We start from the raw sequence: 12468 nt of genomic DNA on the forward strand, positions 1-12468 counted from the left end.
AAGCATCCTTTAGTTTCATAATCTATAGAGTCCTAAACAAGTTTATGATTAAAAATTATTAATGCAACCCATCCAGTCTCTCCATTTGTTGGTGTGTAACTACAATTGAAAATCATGATCAGGAGATTCTGAGATGGTATTTAAAAACTCTTGAAATGTTTAAAAAAAGGGAGAATGTTTTTTGCATGGGCCGCAGGGGCCACGCCCAAACACAATAGGGGCAGGAATGACCGCCATGCCTCCCGTGTATGGCGGCAATTCCGCCCCCTTTTGTGCCACTGCATGCAGTCTCATTAATTGGCACGCACGGCGTGGCCCTTGTGTCACACCCAGAAAATAGCGCCCCTTAAAAATTGTTGATTAATAAGCTTACAAGAATTTGGAATTTGAGGAGAAAGTAATTGAAGATCGACAATCTACTGGTTAACATTAGAAATAACAAAATGAATGTTAGAGTGTGGTTGCTAAATAAACAATGTTTCCATTCCATTCAAATGAAGTTAAAAACAATTGAAACTACAACAAAGATTCTAATTATTGATTCCTTCTATAAATACTTCTTATTATCATAAAAGGTAATAAAGAACTTACCCCAAAAAAAAAAAAAAAAAAAAAAAAAAAAAACAATAATAACGAAGTTTGGATCGAGTTTTCCTCCAGTCATGGTGAATGGGATCCCATTCACCAAGGGACGAGAGAGGATACGAATAAGTATCAGGAGGGTATTTTGAAACATATAAAAACCCTAAGAGGGGTTTGTGATTCCTAGGAATCTAGGGTGGTGGGTGCACCGTCCTCTACGGGTGGAGGAAAGCTTTATCCAAATATAAAAATCTCCAAAAGTACATTTGTTCAGCTTTTCCCAAGTATGATTTGGTCAACCAATTCAATTAATACTAATTGATGTTCCAATCGACAATAGCTTACTTTCTAAAATAGTAGATGAAAAACACCATTTCAAGAATAGAGATTGAAATCGGTCATGGCCGACTAATTTGGCTCAGCTGGTCCTTATATGGAAACTAGAGTTAGGGTATGTTTTGGCTGTCTCATCTATCTTGATCGATTCCAATCTAATTCAGATTGCAATGTGTTGTGACCGATCTGGATTTCAATTCTGGGTTTGTAAACCCTGATAAATAGGAAAAAAGGTTCCACCACCCTTTGAGCTGGAGTTCTTTCCTTCATACTTGGGTATTTTCGATGGATTAAAGATTTGACAGGATTATTGATCGATATAAAACTCCTAAATAGATCATCCGTCAAATAATTGGTCTATTCATCATGCATTGATTCTTTCCTTTAATGTATTCATTCTGACAATTGTACGTCTCACCATGCATTGGCTTTTTCCTTTAATTTTTTTTTGAACAAATGTGCGTCTCACCATGCATTGGCTTTTTCTTTTAATTTTTTTCCAAAAAATGTATATCTCACCATGCATTGGCTTTTTCCTTTAAAAGGAAAACATATTACTCGAAAAAGTTTATAGATATATTATATCCATACTGGACAAAATTACATTTGTCCAAAATGGTCTTAGAGGCCAAGTCCGTAATCATATCATTAAGGTTAGAGTCATAGTTCCATGGAAAAATTGGATTAGTAAAGTTTGTAGTCAAATCGCGTTCCAGCTAGGGCCAAAAACTATCATCAGATGGTGGTAAAAAAGAATAGATCTAGCTACTGCTACACCAGACTTCGTGGAGCATGATCTTTAGACTGTCAGAGTGTTTCAACCCCTGCAAGATCCCAATGAGTTTTGCCTCTATCCTATCATTTGATGTTAGAAATCCTGCAACTGCTAAAACAAATTGTTCTTCTAACAAAATGCACATAGCCCAACCTGATTGCTTTAGATGTGGGTTAGATGCTCCTGCGCAAATTAAAATAGAGAGATTGGAAATATAATTAAGAACAGATAATGTATTTGGTGGAGGGGTAGATATGTAATAAATCAAGTATGGACTCTGTGAGTGGGGGGATTAATATTCAGCTCTGAGAGCCATTTAGTTACAGAATGACAAGCCAAGAATGGATCAACTCTGGCTAATCCTTTAACAACCTTGTTCCTGATAGTAGCAAGTGAAAATAAAAACTAGAAGAAAAAAAAAAAAAAAAATGTAAAATTGTTTGTCAAGGACAATTGATGAAAAGAAAGAGGCACATAGATGGGCCATGGTGGGACTGGAGAGATGTTATGTTCTCAATCCGAGGGGGTCTGTAGCCCAGACACGCTTATAGTCCAATTACATGATAAGAAAAGATGACAGATGGATTCACCAAGAGAATCACATAAAACACAAGAGGGCTCGATTGACATCCATTTCGAAAGAGTCGCTTTAACTGGTAGTTCTGCATTTAAAACACGCTAAAAGAACATCTTAAATTTCGGATGAAAGTTTAATTTTCAAAGAAAAGATCTCCACCATTTTTAATGGATGGGGCTTGAAAAGATGGTGGATTAATTAATTGGATTTTTCCTTTAATTTTTTTCCAATAGATATACGTCTCACCATGCATTGGTTTTTTCCTTTAATTTTTTTTACCACAAATGTATATCTCACCATGCATTGGCTTTTTTCTTTGATTTTTCCCACAATTCCTGTTAAGTTCATGTTGAGTTCACTTCCAAGACTTCTCAAATTTTTTTTAAATCTCTACAATAACACAAAAGTATATCGGATTGTTCTGAATTTAATGATGATGCAGACAACTTGGTCACCCAATTTTAGTAATTTTGATAGTTGTATAAGAGATTTTCCAATTTTGGTGCCTAATAAATCTATTAAATATTATAAATCAAATATTTTATTTTCTTATTATTTCCTAATAGGTGTCAATGTTTTACCATCTTAAGGATGGGATCATCAATATTATTTGCAATTACAACAAGCTAATATCTTTTTGATGAATAAGTATCATTTATTGGAAAATGAGAACTCAAAAGAGAGTACAAGTAATACACAGCTAACCAAGCCTTAAGAAATTCTCTCCATAAAATTTTTTGTAAAAAATGAGTGAGAACCAGAGAGGAACCTTTGCCCAAATCTTTATCCCCTCTAGTTTTTTGTCCGGCCCAGTTCTCCAGTCTCCCTAACAAGGGAGGTACAATGACCACCCTACCCCTGCCCGAACACTCTGCCCAGGTGGGATCACCCCCTGTTTCGGCCTCGAAACGATCTCGAAATGCTGATAACTGGCGGGGCTCGGCGTGGAGTGGTGTTGGGCTCGTCAAGTTCTTCGAAATGAATACCTTTTGAGCCATGTGTTATGTTTTGGTCCGGTCCAGGTTTATTGGGCATTTTTGGGCTGGAGGCATTTGTGTACTTTCTAGATTAGGGTTTTCTTATATATTGTTCTTATCTCTTTGAGATAAATGAGGGTTTTGTAACACTTCAGAGAAATAGTGAAACCTGTTCTTCTGCTCGACCGTAGACGTAGCTTCCATATTGGAGGTGAACCACGTAAATCTCTGTGTTGTGCGTTGTGTACACTTTCTCTATTTTTGTTTTTTTTTTGTAAATCGTCATTCTGGGTGTTGTTTTCGTAACACCCCCCTTTTTTAGAGGAACTGGGGAATTGAGCTGGGTAGGAAACTGGAGGAGATAATTTTCCCCTTTGCCCCCATTTAGATGCCTTTTCAAGTCAGTCAATTGTTAGTTGACTAAATGATCTGTCTTTAGTAAAATCTGATTTTCATTTTGAAAAAGGAAGCTATATTCAAGGGAAGAATTTAATACAAATAAAAGAATAATTTCGAAATAGCCTCTTTTAAAGCAACAGCTCAAAAAAGCCATAGCATTCCACTGGCATGTGAGGTATTGGAGGAGAAGCGAGTGAAATCCCCAAAATCAGATTAATGCGCCAATGTTATTTTTCCCAAATAAAAGTGCCCAGGGTTGGATGAATAGGGATATTTCCATAAATAGTAATTATTAATTCCACCATTAGTTGTAAGCATTCTTTGTATCTTATATCACCATAGAACTTTCCCAGCCCTTTCCTTCCCTAGAGAACTCTTTACAATTTTTCACACCTATGATTTCATTTTTTGGTATTCTCAGATTTTAATTAGCAATTTTTTAAGTTTAATGAGTGAAAAAGGATAAAGTTTTCCTTCACCAAAGATTAGAGAAATTTCTTTCCATTGCAATCTAATGTTACAATGGATGTGGAGATTCACTCCACGGTGTAGATAAACTCGGTCCAATGATAAATGCGTGAATTTTTGTGGGACATAAACCTTATGAATGACTTTCACTTAAATGCGTCTTTTAAAGATGTGATAATAACACCTTCTCACATCCCACCTATGAACTCATACTTTCTCTTATTGAACGATTTGATCACCCACCCCCTCATTGGTGGGAAACTGCACTTTGACGTCATTGCAATTCCCCCTCCGATACTTTTATGATCCACATGTATTCTCTTTTGCTCAAAAAATAACATTTATTCTAATGAGTTCAATAGTTTGTTAACTAATAATTAGATACTTTTTAATGTGTGGCAGTTTTTTTGTTAGCAGTTAGCATGCAAATCTCTTCATTTTTTTCTTTTTTAGTTCTTTTAATAAAATTGTCTTTTCAAATCAAATTTTGTTTTAAAGTTTATAAGTGCATGTCGGACAAATTGACCAATCTCCCCATCTTGGTTGTCTGAATTATGTAGTTTTGACGCAAACCTTGCATTGTTCACACATGAATAAATAAACTCATTCCTACTGGAGAAAAAACATTGATATGATTTGGGTAGGTATGAGTCTAGTTTAATTTTAGAAGAGGGATTTACATACTATCGGTTTATTTGGCTTTTATACGTCAAGGCAATAACAGAGAGAGAAATAATATATTTAATAAAGTTATAAAGGTAATACTTAGTTTGAAACTGCACTCTCCACCATCTTTAAATCGCAGCGGAATTGGTCTTCATTAATTCACCGGGTTCGGATTCTGTTCTTTTAAACCCTGACCATGGTTGGACCTACATCATCTTAGTTACCTTTAATTTGTTGTTATTAGTATTTATTCGAATTGAATTCCGATGAAGTGGGGAGGCTGTTTTCCGACAAGAACCCACGATCACTATATCGCAATGAAGCAATCTTACCATTGCATTGAGGTCCGGCTTCTATAAATAAATAGAAACGATTTTTTCATAAATGGAAACAAAGTGGACAACACATGAAGGCTGTCTTTGGTATAGTTTTTATTTTTTATTTTAACCTTTAAAAACGTTTTTCGGAAGCTGTATCAAAATCCAAATTCAATTCCGAAAGATAAAGGGGAAAAGAAGCTCCAATGGGAAAGTAGAACCTGTTTTTTGGCAGAAATAAATGTAGTTTTCCATAAAAAGCAAACAAAGGACACATGAATTTGTCTGTACTCTGTATCTAAATCCAAATTCCAAATTGAGTATAAACACGAGGTGAGCTGAACAGAACCGGAATACGGAATAGGAAATTGTATAATCCTCTCTCTATCTCTCTCCAAATCTCGTGTGAATTTGGGTTTTCCCTAATCTGATCCTCCTTGTAACGTTAAGCCCAGTACAGCTCACCTTTGGCTTATTTTCTCTCTCCCTATAAATTCTGAAAACCTCTCCCCTGTTTGCATACAAGCCCTCCCTCTCTCTCTCTCTCTCTCTGTGTACTCGTCTACAAAGACTGATCAGTAATGGCAGTTTCAGGGTTTCCCATGACGAGAACCTCGGCCATCATCAGCCCTTCCATTAGAGCTCCACAAGGACCAATGCCGTACCTTAATTGCAGGAGACAGGTTATATTCTTTCTGTGTTTCTTTGTGTTTTTCATGGAGGTGGTCCTCTGAATTGTCCTCGATGCTGGGATAAAGATAACAATGATTGTTGAATGCTGATTGATGGTGTTGAATTTTCAGGTTCAAACGAGAGCTTCTGCCAGTAACTCTCCTGGCGGCGAGGAAAGGAAGAAAAAGATAAAGAAAGAGAATGGTGCTTGGAAAATTGATTACTCAGAACAGAAACCGGCAACACCATTACTTGATACAATCAATTTCCCTGTTCATTTGAAGAATCTTTCAATAGAGGTAACTGGGTTTATGATCTTGTGCTTTTAGTTCATGGGTTTTCTCCTCTGTTCAGGGGTTAATGGAATTTTACCGTTTCTTTCAGGATCTTGAACAGCTCGCAGCAGAGCTTAGAGCTGAAACAGTTTATAATGTTTCAAAGACAGGTGGGCATTTGAGTTCAAGTTTAGGAGTGGTGGAGTTGACTGTTGCACTTCACCATGTTTTTGACACTCCAGACGATAAAATCATTTGGGATGTTGGCCATCAGGTGAAGAACTTTGATTTTCAATTATAATTTCAAAAGCAATGTTTGAAGGAAATAGTTTGATTTCTTTCCATTTTTGTTTTAAAAAAAAAAAAATTAAGAAAGGTGAAAATTTATTTTGTATGTGTTTTGAGAACTGGTTGCTGGGCTGTGAGCAATAAATTTTCAGGCTTATGTGCATAAGACTTTGACGGGGAGAAGGTCAAGAATGCATACAATAAGGCAGACTTCGGGGCTTGCAGGTTTTCCTAAAAGGGATGAGAGCATTTATGATGCATTTGGTGCAGGACATAGCTCCACAAGTATCTCTGCTGGTCTTGGTACACAATTCTAGTTCCCAACTTATTCTTATTCTCTCTTAAATTTGAATGGATCATTGATTAGATTCTCATTTCTTAGTTGGATTTTCTAATTTTTGGTCACTCAAATCTCAACAACTAATCTGGGTCTCTGCAACTTTCTGTATTTGTTAGGAATGGCGGTTGCTAGAGATCTTCTACGGAAGAATAACCATGTTATCTCTGTGATTGGAGATGGAGCCATGACCGCAGGTCAAGCCTATGAAGCAATGAATAACACAGGATACCTTGATACAAACATGATTGTTATATTGAATGATAACAGACAGGTCTCCTTACCCACTGCAACTCTTGATGGTCCCGCAACGCCCGTTGGAGCTCTCAGCAGCACCCTTAGTAAGCTGCAAGCAAGCACCAAATTCCGCAAGGCCCGTGAGGCTGCCAAGGTAAGCACTCCATCAGGTTCCATATTTACAGTTTGAATGCTTACCTATGGCTTCAAATGGCAAATTAATCTGATTTGGATTCTTCTCAGGGTTTAAGCAAAAAAGTTGGAGGTCAAGCACATGAAGTTGCAGCAAAGATGGACGAGTATGCGAGAGGGATGATGAGTGCCTCTGGTGCTTCTCTCTTTGAGGAGCTTGGATTGTATTATATAGGCCCAGTAGATGGTCACAATGTCGAAGATTTAGTGACCATATTCCGAAAAGTGAAAGAGATGCCTGCACAAGGGCCTGTTCTGATCCATATTGTAACAGAGAAAGGAAAGGGCTATCCGCCAGCAGAAGCTGCTGCAGATAAAATGCATGGTTAGTATTGCCTGCTGGTAATCACAGTTTAATGCATATATGACTGCAACCTATCCTATTTTATTAGAAGAATTCTCAAAGAGATCTGTTTTTTTTTTATTTTTTTTTTATTTTGCAGGGGTTGTTAAATTTGACCCCAAATCAGGGAAGCAATTCAAGTCCAAGCCCCCTACACTTTCCTACACTCAGTACTTTGTAGACTCCCTTATAAAAGAAGCAGAGGTAGATGACAAGATTGTGGCTGTTCATGCTGCTATGGGTGGTGGAACTGGCCTTAATTTCTTTGAAAAGAAATTTCCGGATCGATGCTTCGATGTTGGGATTGCAGAACAGCATGCTGTAACATTTGCTGCAGGTCTAGCTACCGAGGGTATCAAGCCGTTTTGTGCAATATATTCATCATTTTTGCAACGAGGATATGATCAGGAAAGACATTAAGAACAATTGAAACTTGAATTTATTAAATTTGGTCATGTTCTTGTGTCTGAAATTTCTAAAGCTGTTTCTTTAAATGGATTTCAGGTGGTTCATGATGTGGATCTTCAGAAACTACCAGTGCGGTTCGCATTAGATCGAGCTGGCTTAGTTGGTGCTGATGGTCCTACACATTGTGGTGCATTTGACATTACATACATGGCTTGCTTACCAAATATGATTGTCATGGCTCCCTCCGATGAAGCTGAGCTGATGCATATGGTTGCCACAGCAGCAGCCATTGATGACAGACCAAGCTGCTTTAGGTTTCCAAGGGGTAATGGAGTTGGAGTAGCACTCCCTCCTAATAACAAAGGTACTCCACTTGAGGTAAGCATCACAAGCAACAAATGTAAAATTTCCAATTTGAAATGGGCAAGAGAACTATGAAGAAAAAAAAATCATATTTCTTTGGATTTTTTATTAACAGATTGGGAAAGGCAGAATACTGATGGAAGGAAATAAAGTAGCTCTTCTAGGATTTGGTTCCGTAGTTCAGCAATGTCTTGAAGCTGCAAATGCACTCAACTCCCACGACGTTACCGTCACAGTTGCTGATGCTAGGTTCTGCAAACCTCTTGATACAGAGCTAATAAGAAATCTGGCTAATGAACATGAGATCCTTATTACAGTGGAGGAAGGTTCTATTGGAGGATTTGGTTCTCATGTGTCTCACTTTCTCAGCTTGAATGGACTTCTAGATGGGCATCTCAAGGTAATCAATCAATCCCCCTTTACAGAACTTTAAAGTCCCTTGACAAATGCTCTTCTTTTTTCTTTTCCAATATTTTTTCCCCTTGACCTTGATTCTATGGAGCTTCTTTGCAGTTGAGATCAATGGTGCTACCTGACAGATACATTGATCATGGGTCACCACAAGATCAGATTCAAGAAGCAGGACTTACTGCAAGGCATATATCTGCAACAGTGTTGTCTCTCTTTGGAAGAGCCAAAGAAGCACTTCAGCTCCAGTGATTACAAACATAAGAAGCCAGACTTCATCCAGAGACTAGCTGTGGGAGTTGTCCATTTTGATCAGCTGGTATCTGCAAGCAGCAGAGAGTTCTTAATTTTTTCAACTCAGTGCAAAACTTGGATGATGATTTGATGATTCAAGACATTGCCAGAGTTTTCTTCTTCTTCTTCTTCAAAAAAAAAAGGCAGGCTAATGAAGTCTGCAGGCATGTGAAATATAGAGAACAAAAATCAAGGATGTGAAAAGAAATGAAAATAGAGAAAGGACAGAGATGTTGGTAGAAAGGAAACCCTTTTATGGTGTTCTTCAGAGTTCTGTCATTGGCCCAACTGGGTTATTTTGCAAATAAATAAAAGCTAAAGATTTACCCAAAAAAAAAAACAGAGCTAAATCACTCTCTCTCTCTCTTGTTTAATGAGATTTTCTTATTGAAACCCCTTGATGTTGGTAGAAAGGAAACCCTTTTATGGTGTTCTTCAGAGTTCTGTCATTGGCCCAACTGGGTTATTTTGCAAATAAATAAAAGCTAAAGATTTACCCAAAAAAAAAAACAGAGCTAAATCACTCTCTCTCTCTCTTGTTTAATGAGATTTTCTTATTGAAACCCCTTAAGGTGTTAAATAATTTGTAACCTTATTTTTTGTCCATTTAAGTATAGCACACAATTTTTTTTTCCAATGAGGATATTAGTGTCATTTCATGTGTACTTGGAAAATATGCATGACAATGAAACCTTTTGCTAACGGCACAATGATATGGCACTTTCAACTTATTTTTGAAAATCCTTTTATACTCCTATCCTAGAAGACTTTAGGGTATAAGGCGAAGGGCAATGAAATGAAGATGTCAAGTTCTAATTACAGCTATAGATGTGTCACTCAGATACTCCCTTAATTTAAAAGTGCAGAAATAAAATCTACAATTGTCTTTCATATGGTTAGTCCGTGCTAGTATAGATGACTCGTAGTCCTTGTTCGAAGCCCAATGCATGCGCTTCTTGTAAGCATCCTGCAGTTTCATAATCCATATAGCCCTAAACAAGTTTATGATTAAAAAGTATTAATGCAATCCATCCAGTCTCTTTATTTGTTGGTGTGTAATTACCATTGAAAAACATGTTCAGAAGATAGGCAATCCACCGGTTAACATTAGAAATAACATATGGAGGGTTAGGAGTGTGTTTGCTAAATAAACAATGGTTTTTCATTCCATTCATATTTTACGTAAAAATTTGACGTAAATCCGTACTTAAAATCTGATTACTTAGAAGGATAGACTGAAACAAATGAATCATGGAATTCATTTCACAAATTTAATGGACTTGTGAGCCATACATATTTTAAAGAAAGTACAAGAAAGAAGCAACACACTTAAAGTAGTCAGTACACGAATTTTTATCCTCCAAGTGCAGTGCACTGCCCAGTGCATCACACTTGAGCATCCATGAGACTGAGAGGATGAACTTTAAAGGTGCACTACCCAATGCACCATTGGATGCACAAGTGAGGTGTACTGGGCAGTGCACCGCACTTGGGAGGATAAAGATCTATCAGTATGTACACCCCATGCAAGAATGCCGTGCAACAGGTCTATCAACGGAATTGACAATATTTAGCTTAATAACCACAATAGCAAATTGTTATTCTTGGAACAAAGAATGTATTTATTAGACTACGGACCAAGTTTCCCTCTACCTATAGAAGACGGTTCAACCATCATCCTAGGGTTCACAAACCTCTCCTAGGATTTTAGTATATTCCAAAATACCCTCCCGATATGATACCCTCTCTCGCCCTCGGTCCTTAGACTATAGTTTCACAATCCATTATGTATAAGATCATTAACTTTAGTGAAAAGAGGGTGGACAGACACTGTAGCTGCAGGAATCAAAAACAAAATTTACCCAAAAAAAAAAAAAATATATCATAAACAAAGAAGCAAGTTGAAGTATCCTTTGCCAACAATACTCCACTGACCACAAGGTTGTGTGAGTTAGTAAACCCATTGGACTTTGACACACTGTGGATCCCTTGGACTTCTTATAATCCCCCCCTACTACAAGAATCTTATCCACACCTATATTAACTATAGAAAGACTCGTAAACCACAATCTTCTAGTCTAATATGTATTTAATATTGATTTTCAATATCATTCCAAACATGTTGCATGTGAACCTAGTGCCATGCATACGTGGCCTCCATTTCTTCTAGATATCACCCGTATCAGTTTTTTTTTTTTTTTTTTTTTTTTTTTTTTTTTGGGGGTAAAATAGAGACTTTATTTACCATTAATTGCGAGGGAAACTCGTCCGACAAACATTAAGGGAAAATTATCTCCTCCAGTTTTCTACCCGGCCAGTTCCTCAGTGCTTGTAATAAGGGGGGTGTGGACTCCACTCGGGCAGGGGTAGGGTGGTCATTGCACCCCCCTTGTTAGAGACATTGGGAAGGTGAGCCAGCCAGAGAACTAGAGGAGATAAAGATCTCAAACATCAGAGTACAAAAGAAGAGATAGAAACCCTGGAGGGTCCCACAAACATCAAGGGAAAATTATCTCCTCTAATTCCCCAGTGCATATAATAAGGGGGGATAAGGTGGTCATTGCACCCCCCCCTTGTTAGAGGCACTGGGGAACTGGGCCGGGCAGAGAACTGGAGGGCATAAAGATCCCAAACATCATAGTACAAAAGAAGAGATAGAAACCCCGGAGGGTGTACATTCCATTAAACAAAACATTGAGATCTTACATCAACGGATGCATGCTAAAAATTCAGTTACAAAATTACCCTCCCGAAGAGTGTGTTGGAAGATTACAAGATCAAACTGGCTTACTTAACATTAAACAATCCGAAATTATATTTGAGATTGTCCACGAGATAGACTAAAAATCACGGAATGAGGATATTTACAATCATCAAGTTCTCACTTTCAATCACAAATAACTTAATTGGATTGTAGGGTATATTGATCATCCTTACCTGATAAATTCAAATTATGGTATTCTTCAAGTTTTGTCCTTTGATGATTAACCACAACTGGCATGGGTTGATTGTTATTGATGATGCAAGAATTCCAAAGTTTTGGAATAACTATTAAGAATTCCAAAGTTTTGTGATTAACCACATTTATATTGTGGAAATTGAAATAAAGACCTTCCTGCACTGCACTAGTGGGTAATATCTTTCTTTCAATCCTAATTGATAAAATATCTTTTTGGCCTTTTTGATAAAAGTCATAGATAGCGATGGTTAAATAAAAGTATTTACTAGAAACCAAAACGTAATATTTTTCAACCTTATTGATAAAGAGGAGTCATGCATTCTCATGCACTAAGTACGTTCCTTTTATAGTCATCATTCCACGTTTATATTGGGGAAAATGAAAAAAAAAAAACAAAAAGACAGAGATAGCTATGTAACTTTATAAATATTCACATTTATATTTGAGAAATGAAATAAAAGCCAAAGATGTCTCTATACCAAAGTCTAAAACCATTTATTAATGGTGATGGTTCTCTTAGCAAATAGGATACTCGACTGACTCTCACATTGGTTTTTTTTTTTTAATTATTATTTTCTTTTTTTTAAAAAAATAA

General features: G+C 37.0%; 1 protein-coding gene across 1 annotated transcript; it reads left to right on the forward strand.

Annotated features, from left to right (window-relative positions):
* Positions 1–5678: 5678 nt before the first annotated feature.
* On the forward strand, positions 5679–8912 carry LOC122658183 (probable 1-deoxy-D-xylulose-5-phosphate synthase 2, chloroplastic). Its single transcript, XM_043853094.1, has 10 exons — positions 5679–5780; positions 5901–6068; positions 6154–6318; positions 6485–6635; positions 6789–7060; positions 7150–7423; positions 7542–7849; positions 7946–8227; positions 8328–8612; positions 8726–8912. The coding sequence occupies exons 1-10, from the start codon at positions 5679–5681 to the stop codon at positions 8870–8872; spliced, it is 2154 nt and encodes a 717-aa protein (XP_043709029.1). The 3' UTR covers positions 8873–8912.
* Positions 8913–12468: the final 3556 nt, after the last annotated feature.

The sequence above is a fragment of the Telopea speciosissima genome, chromosome 4 (assembly GCF_018873765.1).
Source record: "Telopea speciosissima isolate NSW1024214 ecotype Mountain lineage chromosome 4, Tspe_v1, whole genome shotgun sequence".
NCBI lineage: Eukaryota > Viridiplantae > Streptophyta > Magnoliopsida > Proteales > Proteaceae > Telopea > Telopea speciosissima.